The sequence below is a fragment of the Emydura macquarii genome, unplaced genomic scaffold (genome assembly GCF_026122565.2).
Source record: "Emydura macquarii macquarii isolate MOO-44397 ecotype Brisbane River unplaced genomic scaffold, CSIRO-AGI_Emac_v2 contig_509, whole genome shotgun sequence".
NCBI lineage: Eukaryota > Metazoa > Chordata > Testudines > Chelidae > Emydura > Emydura macquarii.
In genome coordinates, this window is record NW_027130646.1 from 519313 (window position 1) to 541861 (window position 22549).

The 22549-nt window shown below is 44.9% G+C and overlaps 1 protein-coding gene across 2 annotated transcripts in view; it reads right to left on the reverse strand.

The window, feature by feature from the left end:
• CLPB (ClpB family mitochondrial disaggregase) overlaps positions 1–22549 on the reverse strand; it is a 131678-nt gene that overhangs the window by 65486 nt on the left and 43643 nt on the right. For both annotated transcript variants that reach the window (XM_067539081.1, XM_067539080.1), the window contains exon 5: positions 12167–12295. In XM_067539081.1, the coding sequence (XP_067395182.1) occupies positions 12167–12295 (129 nt within the window). The remainder of the gene's footprint in view (positions 1–12166; positions 12296–22549) is intronic.

The window sequence follows — 22549 nt, forward strand, 5'->3', positions numbered from 1 at the left end:
TGCTTTTAGGAACACCTTTCATTTTCTAAATAGTTACCATCAAGTTAAAAGTCCTATTTAATTTAGATTCTGATTAAGATGGCACTTTATTCAATTGCAGAAGAGGAGTAGCGTTATTAAAGGATCTGTTTAGAAACCATTTAAAAAATCATCCTAACCTCCGACTTCCACCCCCTCAGGTTATTAAAACTGAAACCAATCTGATCTTACATCGTTATTGTTACAGTAGCGCCTACTCCCAGTGTGCTAGGCACAAACTCATCCACGGTGAGAAATAGTCCCTGCTCAGAAGAGCTTGCAATAGACAAGACAAAGAATGGAAAAGGAAACAGAGGACAGAGAGGAGAAATGAGTTGTTCAAGGTCACAGGGCAGATCTAGATCAGAGCTCTAGATCTAGGTCTCCCGAGTACCAGTCCCATTCTCTGTGCACATACTTATTTTATTTCACTTAGCTTGACCACTGAAACTAGATGGGGCTGCCTCTAGCTGTACATTAGTTGATCAGTTACACAGTGCTGCAGTGTTAAAGTTCTAAACTACAGGTGAATGTCTTAAATTTAAAAAAAAAGAATTAAATTCATTGATCTTTTTAAAAACTCTTCCTACTGCACCAATGGTCTCTCAGTATGCTTCATTAAGGGTGAAATTCACACCCTACGCTATTTTGAGGGCTAAGTAGCACCTAAATGTTGCATGAGTCTTGTGCTGGTCTCCTGCACAGGGGAGTTTCACAGATGTAGCTCAGAGAAAAATTTGGTCCCATAGGGATAATATACTTGCATCAATTCTGTCAGAAAAAGAGCAAAATTATTCCACTCCTCTCTTAGTTTGCTGTTATGCTTGTTATTGATGACTGTTTTAGCTATTGCTAAGCCTTTCAGCTTTTCCATTACCATAGACCAGCCTGCTCAGAGACAGGCTCTGCATCTCAAGGTAGGCCTGCACTTGTTTTTTCATTTTATTTTTTCAAACATAATTCACGCTGGACATCTGTCTACATATTTTCCCTAAAACATAAAAAGTTTCTACAGTTAAGTACCAGGTTCTGCTCTCAGTTATGCTGGTATAAATTGAGAGACTAACTTGCCACTGATGGAGTCACTCTTGGTTTACAGCATTGTAACTCAGATCGGAATTTGGCCCTAACTGTTAATAGAAAATTATTCCACTGGATCATCCTACAAGAATTATCTCTTGAAATATATAAAACCAGTCAACGGACATATTCCGTAAGCGGGGGAGCATGTAAGAAAACAAAACAACCTTCTAATATTTTGGAACGTTCTGCCTCGTAGAATTGAAGACAGATCATATTCAGTGGTTCAAATGGTAGCAGCAAACTGGTACTAAACACACACCTATCAAATATGAAGCATGCAGCCAGCTGACTGCAAAACATGCCTATCAAATATGAAGCATGCATGTAGTCGACTCCAGATACTGGGTGGGCACAGAAAGAAAACTCATCAAGACACAGTACATGGTACTGAACTTGTGCCTCAACATTACCCACTTCTTAAACATTTAACTAATTTAGAGTTGCCATCAGATACATTTGCTCTCAATGATGCACTAGAAGGGAGAGCTGTAGTTGCCCCTTGATGGACCATCATAATCCCGGCTTTGTATTTTCGGCCTGGAAAAGTCTTTGCTGCTTGTATCCTAGTGTTTCAGAAGTGTTTGCTCACTCACGTTTCTCACACTGATTTAATTCCATTAGCATATCTTTATTCATACTGTTTTATAACTGCCTAATTTCTAGGGGGAACTAAATCACTTTTAAACTTGTTCTTAAGATATCAATGTGAAAAGGGAAACTAAAGAATAATACTCTCTCTCCATATATCTATTTGTTCCCCACCCTGTGGGGAAACTATTCTTAAAAGCTTCGACATGGACATAAATGTGCTTGTGCTCACACACTTATTACACTCACCACGGTGGGATGTTAGAAGCCTCAATGCAGTGATATGATTGGATTTTAAATCCCAGTCTCTCAGGATTTTAATTACTGGTCTGGGGCTGCTGGGATTGGAACTCACTGCCTTTGGACAGAGGGGGTCGATACGCTGGCCCACAACATATTGAGCCATGACGCCTGCAGACACTATTGTGCTATTTAATCATCTTTTGCAAAATTTACAGTGTAACAGAAGGAATCAATACTGAATTTATCACATTCTCTTGTAAATATGAGCAGAGAGGGGGAGAGAGAGCTTAAGACTCTCTTAACAGAGCGTAAGGCCTGGGACAAATGTACCTTAGCAGTGCAATGACATGCCTGCTTTTCTGGTGTAAGCCATGTGTGAAGCAACATAAAGAGCTGGGCAGCCTGCATGGTATGTGGGGAGCTCTCAAGAACCCCTGTTCTTGGTCCTCCACCTGCCACCCCAGAGCCTGGCAGGGGCTCTGAAGGCTGTAGAGGCAGTGCACTCATTCTTGGGGAAAGATTGGGTGAATGTACCGAGAACTGCTCAGCAGTGCCCCCTTCTGATAACAATAGGTTGGGCTCAGGGAACGCTGAGGCCGGCCTGTTCATTCCTTCTTAGCTGAGAGGATGGCGGCTGGGACAAAGGCTTTTGTGAGTGGTGAGGGGGCAGTTTTCAGGGCTGCATAAAGAATGGAAAGGCTTCTCCCTGAAGGAGCTCTTATTTAGATTGTAACATCTTTGCGTCAGGGACCATTTCCTCCTATGTGCATGCGTGCACGTAGCAACTGAAGTCCGGATGTGCCTGAGACCTATAAGTGCTACTGCAATGCTAACTCAAAACAATGATTTTTAAGCTATCTGTTTAGATTTCTTGCACTATTCTAACCAGAATATGGCCCTGCCTCACCAGGAAAAAAAAAAAAAAAGGTGTGTCCATACTTCAAGCTAGCTACCATGAGGTAAAACCCTAGTAAAAACAAGGCAGCTTGTAGTTGTCACACAAATTAGCAGCTCATATTAAAGACTATGGGTGAACCTAAGACAAGGCCTAAGCACCGCTGGCTCCCTTCAGCAGATCACAGACACACACTCGTTCATGGCTGGCATTTCTAAAATGAAAGCCACGGAAGACGCTAACTTGGCTGCTAAGCGGCTCGCCATCCGTTTGTTATTATAGTCACACACCAATATCAACTGAGCTGAAGTCATACGAACAGAAACTGCTGTGGCTGTCTTAAGAGGGGATGTGGAAAAAGCTGCCATAAGCAGCTACAAAGAAATCCCACAAGTAATTTCTGGAGTTGATGTGGGAACTCCTGAAACAAACCACCTACCAACTTGAATTTCTGTGGCTCTCCTGTCTCGTAACTCCTCACTTAGAATATTTTAAAACAGGGGGCCTAATTTGGCTCTCGCTTCTCCTGGTGTAACTCCACCGATTACAGTATCCCTGCTGATTTACACCAGAATACCAAGATCTGAATCTTGTACACTGATCAGTCCCCCTGGGAGGCAACTGTGTTTCTGAGGGTGGGCTCATCCTCTCCTGCAACAGTCCACCTCTGTAAGCTACTGCCTAAACAGTGTCCCCCTCTAGGGTATAACTGAAAAATTTCTTGATCAAACATGAGGTTAAGGTGATTTGATCACAGTTTATAAGGACCTATATGGGGAACAAATACCTGATAATGGGCTCTTCAATCAAACAAACAAGGCAGGACATGATCCAATGGCTGGAATTTGAAACTAGATAAATTCAGACTGGAAATAAGGCACCAATTTTTAACAGTGAAGGTAATTAATCATTGGGCCAACTTACCAAGGGCTGTGGTGGATTCATCCTGCTGGGAATTTTTAAATCAAGATAGGTTGTTTTTCTAAAAAGATATGCTGTAGTTCAAACAAGAATTATTCTGGGGAAGTTCTCTGGCTTGTGTTATATAGGAAGTCAGACTTGATGATCACTGTGGTCCCTTCTGGCTTTATAATAAGCAGACTTCAGATGTAGGAAAACAGCTATAATTATATCCTGGAATTTTTCTGATAATACCACAAGTCGTTCTGGCTTTATGATGTCAAAAAACCATTCCATGTAACTGTAGCCCTGTAATTCACTTACCTATCATTTATGCTATATACATTATTAGTAATTATAATGTACCAACCAAGTAAATGCCAAGTACTACCAATGTACTGTGCAAAGTTTACTGCATACTGAGTTCTGTGGTCTAGGTTCTTGTGCTGCTATAAATATGCTTTCATTTTTTTTTTAAATCACAGATGTGTGTGCATTGGGATGACTATCTGGGTTAAAGCTTAAGCATGGCGTGAGGGGAAATCAGGCACAAAACTTGTATGAGCGTGACTGTTATCGCCAACAGTCATTCTAAGACGTAACACATCAGAGGGAGTGTGCTTAGAGCAATACTCTGGTTACAGCAAGGGACTGAGTTGGGAAACCTTGGGTCTTGTTCCCATCTCTGTCAGTGATGTGCCATGAGGTTTGCGGCCAGTTATTCAGCTTCTCTGTGCCTCAGAGATTTTAAATCCTAGTCTAACTAATTTTAATACTGGTCTGAAATGAGAACTAGTGCCAGGGACCAGATTCAGTGCAATGCACACAACAATGATTCTGAACAAGAGATAAACGACACACAGAATTAATCTAAATGATATGGTGGATGTTAATTATTCTGAATGGAGTGCAGAGAACAGGGTGTAAATTGCTGTTTACTGTCAAACATCTCCTGTGTGGGAAGAATCTAATCAGACAATGCACAGACATACGTGAGGGCACTTGGCCATGGAAAGAAGCAAGAGCCAAGTGGGTTTCTGAAGTTAGGAAGGAGGTAGTGAGTTTGTCAATGAGTTAGGAAGGGCTAGGGAGAATTTGATAGACACAGGGAGGAGATGGTCTGGATCTGGCAGCTGGGATGGGGGCTGGAAGTTTGTCACTCGCATTGGAATGGAGCATGAGGAGGGGTTGGCAGCTGGAAAGTGATCAGTTTGGGGGAGATAGGACCCTTGTTACTTTTAAACAGAGACATTAAATACAAAACCGCACCTATTTTAGTGCATCGTTAAAGTGATGCAGTTAAACACACAAAAGCTGTATCCAATTCAGCCAAACCGCATCTAGTTATTAAATAAAATCACACATTTAGCAGAATGAAGGGTAATCCAATCTACTACAGATGTCATATATGCCACATAGCTGAGCTAACTTTGTTGTGGGAACCTTAGCTTCTGGATTTCTTGACTCCTGTGCATTTACATTCTCCATCTCAACTTAGTGTGCGTGTATGGCGGGGTTCAGAGGGCGGTTGGCGCGTGTTTTGTTATTTTGCATTTAATGTGCTCAAGCACAGAAACAAAGAAGTTGGAGACAGATAAGACCTATTAGGTCCCAACTAATCCATCCCCTCTGGCCAGCGCAAGAGCATCCCCCGCAGTATATTCTTCCCTGTTTTGTCCAGTTCAGTTTTAAGCGTATCACAGCCAGCAAAATTCCTCACAATTAAAAGCCTGTGAAGAGAAAATAGTATCTAAAAGAGCATGGTGAGCAGCATGGTGACCCCACGCTGGCCCTAAGGGCAATGGTTTAAGACAGCTGCTATAATTGGCAGAAGAAAGGTCATGAAAGATGCCACAGAAGAGAATTCAGAAAAGGCCAGCCAGGAAGCTGGCTACTCACAGAGAAGGTTGCTTTAAATCTTGAAAGGCATATTCAGATGGGATCCAAACAGGAGATGGATAAGAAATAAATACACTGAATTTCTGCAGCATATTTCAGCTAAGGAGCTCACGGCTATTAGTAAGGCCCAGCACCCCTGCGAGGCAGGTATGATTATACCTACTGCACAGCTGGGTAATTGGACGCACAGAGAAGCAATGATGTTGGTGGAGTTGTGTGGGTAGAAATCAAGGTAGCATCTGATCCCACAAGTCTGATTCATTCCATGCATTCATGCACAGGTTGAAGAGCAGGCTGAGCATTCAATGTGCAGTCCTGCATCCCTGTTCCACTCTCCTAGACTGCTACACTTTGATGATGGTTAAGACGACAAAGGACTGAAGAGAGGCCTGGCTGTGATGTGTGTTTCTATTTTACAAGGGAAATGAATGGGTCTTCTCTAGAACTCAGGGTAAAAACAGGGGAGGAAACAGCACCGCAAGAACCCATATTTTCTCACCACATGGTTAAAAAGGGAGCCCTTTCTCTGGGATTACCGTCAAAGAAGCGCTACCCTGCTCAACTATTCTTGGAATTCAAACTAGCCATGTAAAACCTCAGCACTGTGACGTGAAAATACAGCTCTCTATCTATCTAGCTTCTTACCTGACTCTCATAACTGTCAGATGAGCATCCTTCGCTAGCCTCCTTCAAAATCGCCACCCAAAGTTGATCGCTTCCAGAATACAGCCTGCACTTATTCATGCCCCACCTTTTAGCAGGCAGCTTTTAACTAAAGTCCTCACCACACATCAGTCTAATGACATGATTCCAAGGTACAGTCACAACCTGTGTCTGAATCTTGGACTTATTGTTTTGTCACAAACCCCCTACTCTGTATTTGTCAAATGGCATTTAAATTAAAGAAAAAAATCAGAATACCAGACAGTAAAAAATTAAACAAAATAAATCATATTTCCTATCATAACCTGTTATTAGCTTTCATCAGCTATATTGTGCCTGTCTGAAGAAGAGTGTAATTTTATTGGAGCAGGGACCCCATCTTATGAGTTGGCTGCCACCACCAGGTTCACCTATGGCACTATATAAATAATAATACAGGCAAAGGTTCAGAGTTTACATCAAGAAGCCTCGAAGCATAAAACAAATACGGCACTGTGGATAAGGCACTGTGCTGGGAGTCAGAAGATCTGAGTTCTTATTCCCAGCACGGCCACAAATTCATTGTATGCACTTGGGCAAGTCACTCAACCTCTCTGCAACTCAGTTTCTCCATCTGTAAAAAGGGGATAATACCTACCTCAGAGGCAGGTTGGGAGGCTTGAGCAGGTTTGCAACACACTTTGAAATGGAAAGTGCTAAAAGATGGCTAAGAGTTGTTATACTAAGGATGGCCTAAAAACCTACATAAGAGCTTTGAATATGGCCTAACTATAACAATACAGTAGATCAAAATATAAATGTATTAAATTGTCCTGAAAACCCAGTGACCTATCTATGCTATCAGTTGTAGGCCTGCCTGCCTTCCTTCCAACCAACCAACCAACCTCAATCCAAAACCCCTTCGAATCCATCCTGCATTGAGTAAGCTGAAAGGCGACTAGTGCACTGTGTAACTAGAAGGCTCCCACCCACTCTTTCAGATAAACACTGTTTATGATGTCAGCTCAGGTCAGAAGACTGTGAAATGTCACCAACAACTGCCCAAAAGTACAACAGAGCAGTGACTTAGTCTCCCCGGTCTGCTGGGCACACACATATGCTGACCACAAGGGGATAAGGTCCTGGAAGGGTCAAGTGAGCCAGTGAATAGGCCACAAAAGGGCAAGGAGGTGGGGTGAGGGGGAGATTGCCTGTAGCCAAGCACATGGAAGTTCCCCGTAAAAAGCCCTGAACAACGGGTAGTTGTTTAAGCACAGAGAAGGGAGAGAAGCCTTGGTGGTTAATGGCTTTGGCCCTGAGGGCAGGATGGCAAGTGGAGGAAGTGTCGGAGCGAGTAAATGGACACTTAGTAAAAAGGCAGGTGTAGGGAAATATAAAGGAGGGAGTGAAGGGAGTCTGTTCCATGTCAGCACACAGGAAACGTCCCACTCTCAGATGTCAATGGCAGAGCACATGGTGAAATTATCTTCACAAAGGGCCTGCGGCAGGCACACTTTTAAAGGTGTTCAATCCCTACTAACCTTTGGACTCACAGCTACATATTCATCTTGGATAATACTAACAAGAATGCCCGGACTGCTGCTTTGTTAATGCACAGAACCACAAGTAAGGGGGAATGTGGAATCAATGCAATGAAAGCCTCATGTCCCATACTAATCATGAACCAATATAATAAGAAATCTAACTTCAATGCACAAGAAGTATAAGATATTGTACCTGGACTGGTAAAGACAGGTTGATCTGAGATGTATTACAAATCTAGTCCCTGATCCTGCAAAGACGGGCATGTGCTTTCGCTTTACACACTGGGAGGAGTCTCACCAACTTCAATGGAACTATTCCTAGTGTGTACATTTAGGCATGTGCTTATATCTTTGAAAGATCAGATCCTTCTCTTGGAAACACATTCTTAGCACATCCTGACTTGAATTTTTATTTCGAAAGATTCTAGTGGGTCATATTAAAAAGGGTAGAATGTCAATCAGACCTTTAAATTCCAGTGCTTTGGCAGATTAAATTTTGATCTTTTACTTTGACTCAGTGTAATTATTTTAAACTACTGTGTAAAAAGAAAAAAAGTGAAACAACCCCCAGTGCGTTAAGGGATTTTCTCTAACATAAGAGTAAATCCTTCAGCGCTGAGCCAATCTGACACTAGCAGAAGTCTGTGATAAGACCTGAATTCAGAGGAGTTCATTCACAGAGATATCATCAGCAACAAAACAAACATTCAACAGAAACAGATTTAGAACAAAACAAAAAAATAACAATCCCTTTAGGTCTGGAACCAGATTTGATAACAGCACTTATATAGTGCCATAACAGGGGCCAGATGTATAGATAAGATGGAGAGATATTTGCAAATATATGATACACTATGGCCTAAATTCTCAAAGGCTGACCTTCCTCTGCATACACACATATTTACAACCGCACTTTGCAGGTACAAATATATCTGAGTTAGTGCTGCAGAATTCTAACTCACGCATGGGCATTCCAGCACCTTGCACGTGTTGGGGGAGATTTTCAAAGGCACACATGGCAATTAGGCACCTAACTAAATTCTTGGCCTGGCCTGTCTCTCTGACATCTCCTTATGGACGTCTAGCCGCCAGATCAAGTTCGACAAGGCTAAAACAGAGCGCCTAGTCTCCCCCCACCCCAAGATTACCCGGTTACCTCCTGTCTCAATTATTGTGAACACCATCATCCTGCCTGTCACTCAGGCCTGTAACCTGGGCACCATCTTCTACTTGTGCCTCTCTCTAGGTCCTCACCTCCAACCTACGTCTAAATCTAGTAGGTTCTTTCTGCATAATTTCTGTACAGCTATGCCTACACTTACAGCAGAGTGTAGACTACAGGCTTTACACCCGCAGCTACATGCCGCGGTGAAAGGCACATCGCGTTCACTCTTGTCATTGAGGTGTGCATCTACATGCTGCGGAGAAAGGCTCTGACAGTGGGGAGGCAGCACGACACTACGCTGCTAAAAACAGCCATGGAGATGTGGTAGGCACTGCTTGGGCATGTGTAGTGCCTGTGTAGGGTATATATACCATGCGGGTTCAGGTGCATAGGGCACTCCACTCGCTTAAGTCATGCCTCACCGACCATGCTGCCATTTATACCTGTGATACCTGGGCGTGCAGCGCCTGTACTCTACACGCCACCACACTTGTAGACATATCTTAACATACAGCCTTTCCTATCCATCCATATCGCTAAAACTCTCATCCTGCTTGTATCCACTCACAATGCTGCTACGAAGATCATTTTCCTAGCCCGTCACTTTGACCACATCACCCTTCTCTTCCCCTGGCTCCCTATCCCTCCAATGCCTCTTCCTTCTTTAATGAATCAAACTTAAGAGGCTTATATTCACTTGCAAGGCCCTTCACAGCCAAACCCCACCCTACCGACCACCTCTTATCCCCGGTCAATGCTCGTCTCTAATCGGCCTGTCATCCACTTTTCAAACAAGCACTTGTGTGCTCGCTCTCATGTTGCCCCACAAGCTTTGGGAGGCGCTCCCCATAAACATCAGCAAAGCTACTTCATTCTCCTCCTTCAAATCCCTCCTCAAAACTCTCATTTGCTGTGATACCTAGAGAAAACTTGACAATGGTCAGGCTGCTGGCATGCTGAGGCCACTGCCCATCCTGCTGACCAACAGTGTCTCGTTGTTTCCCTGTACTCCCCTGTCTGTCTGTCTGTCTCTGTCGTCTCTTGCCTTATACTTAGATCGTGTTGAAAGAACTTACCAAGGATCACTGTTGATTCTCCATCACTGACAATTTTTAAAGAGGCCACGGGATTCCCCCAAAATAATTCCCAGAGCAGATCTTCTAGAAAGACATCCAATCTCAATTACGGGCAGCCAGACTAGATCACCACAATGGTCCCTTCTGGCCTTGGAACCTACGAGTCTAAGAACTGCAAGCTCTTTGGGGCAGGAACTATCTTTTAGTTTCGTGTTCGTGCCATGCCTAATACAATAGGGTCCTGGTCCACGACTGGGGCTTCTGGAAGCAATGGTAATGCAAACAATATAACACCACCACCACACTCTCCCATGCTGTAATTTGCATCTCAAAATCCACTGGCCCAATCTTTGAGGAGCCCCTTGTAAAGCTACATTACCGGTTTCTTTTTCCATGTACTCTTTACAATTCCCCTCAAGCACTGCAGCCTGTTACACTGCAGTCATGGCAACTTTGTGGATTTCCCAATCAGGAGTAATTCTCAGCGTTCTCTGGGATACCAGGTACCCTTGTTGTGACATCACTTATGGCATCTGGAAGGCAGCATATATACCCTTCTGCTTTCTTTAGCCGGGCTACTGAGGTCTCAGCCCAGATTCCTCACTCTGGAGTCGCTAGATACGTTTATTTGCATCATCTTTTCTTTTGGTGACTTTCTTTCGGTGATTGAAATTCTAACGTACTGAAATCAATGAGAGTTTGGCTACTGAGTTCAGTAGGGCCAGGATCTCATCCTTAGTATTGTCCTTCTCTGCCTTGTCAATGGTATTGTTTATACATTTTACAGGGAGAAAAAAAGCCCCAATAAATATAATTAGGAGGGAAAAGGAGAAAGATATAGAGCTGAATTCATGGTAACATCAGTCTACTCTACTAGATGGGAATTTTTAAAAATAATGGAAATAAATAACGGTAGAGTTTGTTATTATTTATTATTATGGATCTATTAAAATATTGATCTAGCACCATATGTATGTATGGCACATGACAAAAAATTTAATAAAGCATGGTCCATGCCCCTAAATCACGAGTAAAATACTACACATTAGCAAGGAAGGATGGTCTTGTGGTTTCTGCACTGGACTGGGACTCAGAGATCAGGATTCAACTCTTGGCACTGACGAGACCTCCTGTGTGATCTTGGCCCTCACTTCTCCCTCTGTAAAAAAGGATAATGGTATTTGCTCTGTCTGCAAAGACTGTAAGCTCTTCAGGGCAGAGACTGTATCTTACTATGTGTGTTTACAGTACCCAGCACAAAGATCCACAACTCAGCTGAAGCCTCTAAGATGTGACTGCAGTACAAATATGAAATAATTGGGGTTGGAATTGAGACATGGCAGGGGGGTGGAACTGAGAAGAAAAAAGTTACCCCAAAAGGGTAGGTGGGACAGTTTAGAGGGAGCATTTTTCCTCCTTTCTTGTCTTTCATTAAGGAGTTGCTCTCCTTGAATTGTCTTGTAATCTACATTGCATAGACAGGAATAGCCATGGCATTGACAGCAGCTGAGCAAAGATTTGCTGTGGAGAGCAAGCTGGAAAATAATGCGTTGTCAGGAGGGGTTCACAGATTTTAAGGCCAGAAGGGATCATGAGATCATCTAATCTGACCTCCTTCACATGGGGCAGAAAGTCTCACCTATTAATCCCTGCACTGAGTCCAATAATTTGCATTAGGCAAAAATATTATCATTCAGAAAGGCATCCAGTCTCGACTTGAAGGCGTCAAGAGGTGGGGAATCCACTCCTCCACTTTCCTGGGTATTTTGTTCCAACGCTTAATCACCCTCAAACATTTGTGCCTTATTTCTAATATGAATTTGTCTGGGTTCAGCATCCAGCCATTGGTTTTTGTTCGGTCTTTTTGCGCTGATTTACAGGAGTAAAGGGAGGACACATAATGTACAGGAGGAGGGATGCTATTCCAGGCATCAGAAGTGGTGTGAAAGACAGGTCCGGAGATGTGAATGGTAAAAGGGAACATTAAGATGAGCGGATAAATAAATCCAACGTAGCAGTAAATCATAATTAATACTGTAAATCAATAAGGAGTGAGGTCACAGTCCGCAGCTGTGATCCTGACCCAAGAACCCCTAGAAGCTATGGATCTTACCTCCATCTAGCAGCAATTTGACAGTCACGTAGTCGTCAGCGAGCACAGCGTAATGCAGAGCCGTGCACCCCTTGAAACTGGCTCGGTTGTTCAGGCGGTTGTTGAAATCATCCTCCCGGGTTACCAGAACTGCAGAAGGAAACGAGTAAACAGGCAGCTCAATAAAGTGAGGCAAAGTAAAGATCCGAATGGGCTAAAAATGCACCTTGCTTTTCACAGGGTGAATCAACGCAGACAGTGGGATGATTAGGGGAGGCCTCGGTCGCCCAGTCCCACCCCCCACATGACACATGAGGAAAAGGTTGCTGCCCCACTCTCCATCCAACCAAGGCAGCCACCACTGAGCATCTGGAGGTGACAAAGCTGCTGAAGGCTTGCTTAGCCTCTCTGGAAACAGCCCAGTACCTCAGCGGAGGCTGCCGGTAGGCCATTATCCCCAGCCCAGTGGGCAGGAGCCGGGATGGTTGGCCAGGGAGGTTTCTGGAGGTCCCACTCCATGCCCTCACAGCTGTAACAAGGAGGAGGGCAAGGCTACTGGAGGTCTCAGAGGTGCTACGAGTGGCCCATTATCCCCCTCCCCCAGGCAGTAGCAGCGATAGCAGAGCGGAAGCAAGATCCTTTCTCCTCACAGAGCCTTCCAAACCCGTCCCTTTTCATTTCAACTGAAATTACTTTTAAATACAAGTGAACAATATGGAAACTTTTGCTTTCTGGTCCACCTCCCTGTTTCCTATGGCAAATCAGGACTAAAAAGAACGGCACCCACTGATAAACGAGCCTCTGGGCACAGCTACATCACCACCAACTTTACGTGCACCTGCACACTGGATGCGCGCACTCTCCTCAGTAATAGCACACGCTGCTTATCATGCAGCTTTACTTGCTCACCTGCCCTCTGCCCACCAATCCAGATCTGCTGGGGCTGCCTCAAATATTCCAAACCTCTCGGAAACTTCAAACAGCTACCATAAAAAAAGCCCCAAAACCAAACCAACCTACCAGAAAATCCCTCCTCCCCTCAAAGATAAATAACAATTATCCTGGCCTGAGGCCCAGGAAGCACAATATTCAGTATAAGTTGTTATATTTTATATATATGTTCTCACTGTTTCCTCATGCTCCCTTGTCTCTCTCTATCCACCACTTATCCCTTGTCACATACTTAGGCTGTAAACTCTTTGAGGGGGGGACTGTCTTTTTGTTTGGGGTTTGTCCCACATCTAGCACAAAGGGTTCCTCAGCCATGATTAAGGCTCCTGCTGCCACCACAACAGAAATACTAATATTTCATGACCCATTAGGAAGCCTGGAATCCCTTTTTCCAGTGTTGTAATGCATTTGTTTCTGGCACTGGTAGATCCTCTGGAATCAGACCTTAACACAGTGAGATGCTCTTACGAGCAGAAAAGTTGTTTCCGGTGGTTTCTAAAATCGATTAACTATCATTTCCTTCTCCCGCAGAGTCAAACGTATGTATGAATGTATGAGCAGCTTGCAGAAGGTAGCACCGACAAAACATGTACTCAAAGTTCAAAACAAAGTTGGTGCAGGATGTTCCAATGCAGGTTTGATAGGTACTCTGTAATCGGGTGGGTAATCCTGAAATATTAGGAGACGCTACAGATCAGGACTGAGATGCGTTACCCAAGCTGCGTGCAGGGGAAAAACGCACCACACCTGTTCTGTGCCTGGCTCCAGCCAGAGCAACCAGCCCCTCACTTGCCTTGAGCAACATCGCATCTTTGAACAATAAAGTCAGGAAGGAAATCCAAACGATTCCAGCAAACACTCAGATAAACGACTGCAACTGACAGTGGTGATTTATCCGCACAACTGGATCGAGATGACCTCAGACAGCTCTACAGTAACACAGAGAGCGGCCCCGAGTCATTACTGGGGCAGTTCAGTGCAGCACATCAGTGTGCCATCAGATATGCCTAATCTGAGCCACTCTACTCCCATTCCTGGAACCAGATTTGCCACCCCACTTCCCTTCTCTTGGCCATGGTATAGCCTCACCCCCTGCCAAACCCATCACTTAGAAAGTAAGCTCTCCTGGATAGGCACCTACATTCTGTATGTTTTTGGGGAGCAGAATAATAAACCAATCACCTTTGCCTTTGGAATCCTTTTCTTCCATCATAAGGTATATGAAGGTTTCACTTCACCCCTTAGCGGGCAGAAGTCCCAATGAGACAACCCCCGTACGTCCAGTTTGCACTGCATATGATCTGTCGCACAAGGCTGTTTTCCAGGGCGCGTATAAAGTAGCTATCTTTAGCTGGGGAGAGTGGCCTCTCCCAATCGGACTACTCTGTTGTCTCCTGTCTTTTACTTAGGGCTTGCCTACACTCACGCTTATGCCAGCAAAATTTATGTCACTCGAGGGGGTGGTTTTTTCACACCCCTGAGTGACAAATGTTTTGTGGGCATAAGCGCGAGTGTAGACAAGCCCTTAGACTGAGAGGTCTTTGGGGCGGGGACTGTCTTTTTGTTGTATGTCCGTAAGCTGTCTAGTGCACTTGACTGGTGGCCGGATTTCTAGGTGTTACAAACAATTAATTTTAAAAGTTTGGAAGTGCATGAACAGCAGTCAGTCCACTGAACAACGAAGATCTATTTTAACGCTACCTGATCAGTCCAAGGTTTGGCACAAATCCCCCAAGAAATGGAATCTCACCCTTGACCTCTCCGACATGGTTTCTGCAGGCCAACCACGTCCCCCACATTCACCAGTCCCTTCCCCGCCTCGAGGCTGCGATTAGGGAAGAATCTCTCCCTCCACAACTCAGCTTTCAATACATTTCTAAATTCAGGGAATCTCCAACAAACAAGTTTGTGCAACACCAACTGTGCCTGACTCTGAGAGGGTCCGAGCACCTTCTATTCCCATTCACTTTAACACGAGTGGAGGGGGTGCAGCACCACTCAGGATCAGGCCCTCTTTGAAGCATTACTACTACTCCAGAGCTTTTAAGTGAGTGGCTTATCTGGAACTTGAATCTAGCGCCTCCTGCTTCCAAGTCCTCCACTGTAACCATAAGCAGAAATGGAGGGTGGGGAAAACGCACAGAAATCCAAGGTAAGAGCAGTGCCAACCACACTAGTGTTACCAGTCATAACGCCCCGAGAGTCACTCTGACAGGAGGCAGCTAAAACTAAACCAACCAGGACACTGGTTCTCAGGCTCCTGAGAACATCCAGAATGCGACTGAGGCCTGGTCTCCACTTACAAAATCAAATCGACCCAGCTAGTCGCTAAGAGCTGCGAAAAATGTAATGCCCTGAGTGCCATAGTTAGGATGACCCAATCCCCAGCGTAAATGTGGCTAGGTCGATGGAATAATTCTTCCGGCATCCTAGCTACAACCTCTCGGAGAGATGGATTAGTTGCACGGATGGAAACGCCCCTTCCGTCGACATAGGATGTCTCTATGCTATGGCGCCACATATTGAGAGTGCTCACAGCCAGTAGAAACAACCTGCACCTCCCGTCACAGACAGAGACATCAGGTGTGGCATGAGGACTCACTTTAGAGGCCAGACAGCCCATGTGAGACCAAAAGGGGGCTACATGATCAGAAAGCCAGAAGATTTAGAGATCGTATTGACTGACAAATGTCCAAGAACACACAGAGCAATCCCCTCATCTGGTAAGGGATTCAGATTCCTGCCCTGAGCCCAACCCTAGACACAACCATTTGCTTTTCCATTAACTGGCTGTTTTACTTAGTGGCTGTTGGTTTGGCTTGATATCGTGTTTTACTTAACTTTGATTTTCAAAGAAAGGGAAGTGATAACACCAGCCACTGGAGTCACTGGACACTGACCTCTGCCACGTGACCCCTGCCACGTACCTTTTATAACTCTGACCCATGTCATATGACCGAGGCCAGCAAATAAAGACCAGTCACCCTTTTGTTACACTCTCCTCTTCCCCTGCCATTCAGTCCTCAGCAGTGTGGATTCAGCAGCCTTTCTCCTGGCTTGCCCTAACCTGGCTGGAGTTATGCAGAAGTGCAGAGCCCCTTGGGGGGGGTGCAGCCTCTCCTTCCGAACAGCCCTGTCATGGGGCTTAAGTGACATGAAGGGCCTTGCACACGCTGTCTCTGAATGAATGTCACCCACATGGCAGGCCTCATTCTGATCCTGGATGCGTGCACTTAACTCTTATTGACTTCAGTGGGAGTCAGTGTACGTAGCCAACAGCAGAACGGGCCCTGTGCTTGCAAGGTCCCATGGGCAAAGACTTTGCAATGAGGAGCTTGTACAGCTCCATGCACAGAATTGGTGACAGTAACAACAACAGATGCAGAACTTGGACTACTATCCGCAGCGCACAGTACCTACATTACCTTCCCGTAACTACGGCTGGATTCCAAAAACGTCTAAAAGTTGCAATAAAACCTAAAGACAAATGCTGTAACTAATAGCCAAGCCCCTTCCAGCCCAGCATCTCTGCTAATAAAACTCAGCACCTGCAAAGAGAGCAATTAACGCGATGCTCCCCTTCTTCTGGGGGTAATTTCTATAAGCATAGATGGTGTGTATGTATATTTATTTATTTTTCTTCATTTCCTATCCAGGGAGGGGCAGGATAATGAACTGCGTGCGTCAGGGAAGATGAATCTGAGATACTAGGGAGCAGTGCAGTAAAAAGATTAAAGTGTTATTATTGTTGGGTTTTTTCCCCCCATGGTCCGTTGTGACAGCTCGGCCGTCATCTGTAAAAAATGTCTCAGCAAGAGATAATCATCGGAAACTCAATAAAGCGTCAGGGGAAGCCTCGTCTGCCATCAATCACTGGGTGCCTGGAAATTTTCAGCCCTCTGTCTCCCTTCCTGCCATCCATATAAATGTCTGCAATATATTTTGTGCAGTGCATGTGGCGCGTTTCCCCTGATTTGGAAGTTTTTATGAAAAAATATTTATACACAAAATATGCAAATCGGTTAAAAAAAGAGGCAGTTTAGTGCTCGCTCGCTCTCTCTTTCTCTTTTTAAAAATGCAACTGAATTTATTCTTTTTAATAAAACATGTCAACCAAAGAATTAATGCTACTTCTAACTGAGTGGCCTTATTTCTCCCCACCCCCAAAAAATAAAATATATTAGTTTAGAGGGCTGTATGCAGACAAAAACAATTAACTTTATTGGTTGATATATTTTGTCTTAAATAAAGTCTATGCACATGCATTATGTATTGGCACTCCATTGTTCATTGTTTTAATGTTGTTTCATGCATTTTGCATTTGCTGTTACAGTAGCCTGATGCATGTGTGTTCTCAAGCTCCCGTCAAGGAGAGGGTCTGTAGCACCCCTATGTTACAGTGAGAGATGAGAACAAGGAGCTTTTAAAAATAAAATAACACCCTGTCAAAACAGCTCTCATGTTGATCCATCTTCTGAACGTGTTTTATATCAAAGGCAAAGGTTGAAAGATTACGCCTTCATTTGACTTTTTCTCACTTTAAGTTCCCAACTATGAGGCCAAAATGCGATACTAAACCAATGGACAATCTCATTACACAGTTCCTGTCTTTGCTACCGGACTAATTAGCAGTATTTTAGTCTGCAAATAATGCAGGAGAAGCACTATTTGCCTCCGACCATGTAATCGGGTTTCCTAAATTTGCTCCACGCAATAAGGACATTTTTAATTTCTGAGCCAATGGTCATAGCACAGGAGCTGTAGTTAGATTACTTACAAGTGCCAGGAAAGGTTGGAGTTGCGGTAGCTGCAAGCATTATGGTGAGGTAAAGGGGGAATGGGGCTGGAGCTCATGACTTATGAGGAGTGGCTGAAGGAACTAGGCTTGTTTAGTCCGCAGAAGAGAAGAGTGAGGGGGGATTTGATAGCAGCCTTTAAGTATCTGGAGTAGGGTTCCAAAGAGATGGAGCTAGGCTGTTCTCGGTGGTGGCTGATGACCGAACAAGGAGCAATGCCCTAATCTTCTATGATTCTGGACCAGACAGACACTGCTTAGACTGGTCTTCCCCAGAGAAACCATGCAGAATGTTTGGCAACTTGGACTCAGTGGCTCTCACTAGCTAAGGCTTGCTCACCACTCAGAGGGATGAGACACTTCTAAAGCGAGCCAGGTAGCACTGGAAGTGATGCTCATGACTCAGCAGGCGATGCCCTTTTAACAGGGCCAGGACTACACCAACTTCCCAATTTTGGGGGCACTGCTGTGCTGGAGACTATTTCCGATCAGATGTAGACCTGCCCTCAGTTTCACACTAGAATTGCTACATTGGCACAGCTGCGCGGCAAGCCCGTATGGTGAAGATGCTCTATGCTGATGGGAGACCACTCTCTTGTCGGCATAATTACTCCACCTTCGTGAGAGCCGGAAGCTACGTTGAAGGGAGAGCGTCTCCTGCTGGCCTAGGGCTGGTGTGGACAGTGCTTAGGTTGCTGTAACTTGTGTCGCTCAGGGGACTGACAAGCTAGGCAGCAGTTCTGCAGAAAAGGACCTGGGGGTTACAGTGGATAAGAAGCTGGATATGAGTCAGCAGTATGCCCTGGTTGTCAAGAAGGCGAATAGCATATTGGGCTGCATTAGGAGGATCGTTGCCAGCAGATCACGGGAAGTGATTATTCCCCTCTATGCAGCACTGGTGAGGCCGCATTTGGAGTACTGTGTCCAGTTTTGGGCCCCCCACTACAAAAAAGATGTGGACAAGTTGGAGAGAGTACAGTGGAGGGCAACAAAAATGATTAGGGGGCTGGAGCACAAGACTTATGAGGAGAGGCTGAGGGAACTAGGCTTGTTTAGTCTGCAGAAGAGAAGAATGAGGGGGGATTTGATAGCAGCCTTTAACTACCTGAAGGGGGGTTCCAGGGAGAATGGAGCTAGGCTGTTCTCAGTGGTGGCAGATGGCAGAACAAGGAGCAACGATCTCACGTTGCAGTGGGGGAGGTCTAAGTTGGACATTAGGAAAAAGTTTTTCATTAGGAGGGTGGTGAAGCACTGGAATGGGTTACCTAGAGAGGTGGTGGAATCTCCATCTTTGGAGGTTTTTAAGATGTGGCTTGACAAAGCCCTGGCTGGGATTATTTAGCTGAGGTTAGTCCTGCTTAGAGCAGGGGGTTGGACTAGATGACTTCCAACTTTATGATTCTATGTCTTTATCACTGTCCACAGCGACGTCAGTTAGACTGACTTAAGCAGCGGTATAGACCTGCCCTGCGATGTGGACCATGAAAGTTCATAAAAGATCCCACAGCGCTCAGAATCTGGAGATTAGCACCATCATTGCCAAATTCCAAACAGGTGCAATCGCAGTTTGTCGACAAAACACTCCCCTGCAGTTTCGACTGGAGAAGTTATTCAGCATTTTACATCCACTTCTAAAAACTTGTGTAGTGTTGCTGGTGCAAGAGCAGCCTTACTTCACTCCAGAGGTGGCTGCATTTGAGTGGACGAGGTGATCCTTCTATCTACAATTTTGCATAGTGCTTTAGTGTCCCGCCACATAAAAGTGGCTATACAAATGAAAGTCATCAGGGCTGCAGTATTTCCAAGTCACCTCCAGGGTAGAGAAGGATCTCTGCTCATGAAAGCATTTTACAGATTTACATAATCGTTTCTCTACTCTTGACATACACACAAAACCTCTCACTCCCCTTTCAAGTAGACTGCATTTAAACTGAAGGTGAAGCTGTTTCATGAAGTGAGGTGAAATTTCCATGTTGATTCCAGAAAACAAGATTTTAGGAAGTTCGAATCAACAGCAGGTCTCCGTCACCCCACACTTTCATTTGTAGTTGGTAATGAGCCATCCACCTACCAGTCCCACAGGGAAACAAACAGTTTGTCTTACAAAATGGTACACTTATTTTCATTTACCCATTCAAAAAGGCAGAAGATTTGTAAAAGCTTACTCGCTTCTTTTACCAGCATCCACTTGCTTTACAGCATTACACAGAATACTTATTACACACAAAACCTATGTTAACAGAACATTACTGAAGTTGCAAAGCCACGTACACTTTGTGAATATTTGCTGGCAGCAGAGGAATGGAGAGATGCAGGGTTCTTAGGTTCCATGCCAGGCTCTGGAGAAGAGTGTGTTCTAGAGGGCACAGCGTCTTCTGTTCATTCCCCCCATGCTGGGCTCTTTCTGGCCTGTCTTTTTCCTGCTCTTGCTTTCGTCTCCCTGTCCTATTCTCCTTAGGTACCATCTCCACTCCTCAGATGACTCCTCCTTCCCCAGCCAGTCCTAGTCTACCCAGCCAGGCTCACTGTCCAAGCCCCAGTCTTCTCCATCCACCCTCAGTCTTTCCCCCTCGCCACATCCAGTGCCCGTGGAAGGAGGGAAATCGGTTTGTTTGTTTGTTTGCTAGGGCTAGTAGGAGGCAGGGTGCTGTGAGAGAAGCAGTCTTTGATCATAGCAGAGCCCTGGACCCATAAAGGCAGCCAAACAGCCAGCCAGCGGCCCAGGTGCCAGCAAACAGAGGTTGAAACAGTGGAGTGAGAGTGGGAGTTTGGGGGAGGGAGGGTGTGGTCTTCTGTTGTTTTGTGCTCAGGTGGGAGGGAAGGCTATGATAGCTGCAGAGGCAATGGTGGTAGTGACCTAACGAATGGAAGAGACAAGGAAGATGACTGGATGTGGAAGCTGTTGCACGTATGTTAGCCTGGAGTGCTTCGTTTGTGTGAAGGCCCAGCTGATGGAAAGAGAAGAGCCTAGCTTCGGAGATGCAGATAGAAACTAGGGTTGAGTTTTGAAAGGGATTCAAGCAGATGATGGAAGGAAGGAGAGAGGAGGCTGAAGGAAAACGCAAGACTCTCAGATGCAAGCTGGACTGAAGAACTCTGAGGGTAGACTGCTGGGTGAGGAAATTGGCCCATGGAAGCATGTGATTATGAGAACCAGGCAGAGGAAAACACCAGCTCGTGAAGGAGAAATAGAGTTCAAGAACATGTTTGAGTTGGAAAATGAAAAAAGGGGCACAGCTGGTGGTAACAGAAAATGGGAGAACAAGGAAGGAGAGAAGAGCGGCTAGTCCTACAAGAAAGGGGGACGAGTCAATGGCGATAGCTGGAGTTTGGAGCCCCATGAAGATAGAGGATATTCTCAAAAGATTGCAAGTGAGAACAAAAGACAAGAGGACTTGCAGCCAGAAAGAACAGAAGGGGGGAAGGCTGGAGAATGGCATCAACACGAGGAAGAGGCAGTCTACATGAATGGGGACTCCCTACTAAGAAGAATGGACAGGCCTATCACCAGAGCGGATCCAGAGAACAGAAGGGTGTGCTGTCTACTGGGAGCTAATATATGGGATGTGGACCTGAGGCTGAAGAGGATCCTAAAGGCAGCTGTAAAGAATCCACTGATTGTCCTTCATGTGGGAATAAATGATACGGCTAGTTTCTTGCTGGAACATATCAAGGTAGACTAAGCCTGGCTGGGAAGACCCAAACAAATGGTGCCTCAGGGGATCTTCAGTGAGATTCTACCTGTCCCTAGAGGAGAAGAGCAAAGGCAAGACGAGATATGATGATCAACACATGGCTCAGCCAGTGGTGCTATAAGGAGGGTTTTGGAATGTCCAACCAATGTGAGGCGTCAAGGACAGAGGTCTGTTCTCATGGGATGCACGCCACCTGAATAGGGTGGGAAATAGAGTTCTGGGATGGAGGTGGCACAACTGATTAAAAGGGCTTTAAACTAGGAATTCAGGGGAGACAGTTGTGGAGATTAAATGAGCATCTCCCACCTGATTTTAACACTGAGCAGCACGAAAATCAAGTAAGAGGATACAGCAGTGGAAAAAGGAACAGCAGTGGGTAGGTGAATGGACATCAAGAGGAAAGAGAGTGTCATTGGTGTTGGCTCTAACAGTCATGTAGGCAACACGGTCAGCAGTACCTAATCGGGCGAAGAATCTGGGTGAAGCTGAGCAGAAACAACTAATATCTGCACACCAATGCAAGGAACCTGGGTAACAAAACGGAGGCACTAGCACTATTGGTGCAGGAAGTGAAATCAGATATTATAGGGATAACAGAAACATGGTGGAATAGTAGTCATGACTGAAGAACAGGCTCTGAAGGGTATGTGTTATTCAGGAAAGACAGAAATAAAGGCAGGGTGGTGGAGGAGCATTGTATATTAATGAGGAGGTAGACTGTAAAGAAATTAGAAGTGATGGAATGGATAACAACCTGTTTGGGTCAAAATCACTTTGGGGAAGAAAGGTAACAGAGGCTCCACCAGGATAGTGCTTGGGGTCTGCTACAGACCCCCAGGATCCAGTTAGGATGTGGATAAAGACCTCTAATGTTTTTAATGAAAAAAATACTACTGGGAATTGTGTGATTATGGGAGACTTTAATTTCCCAGATAAAGTTTGGAGGATAAGTGCTACTAGTAA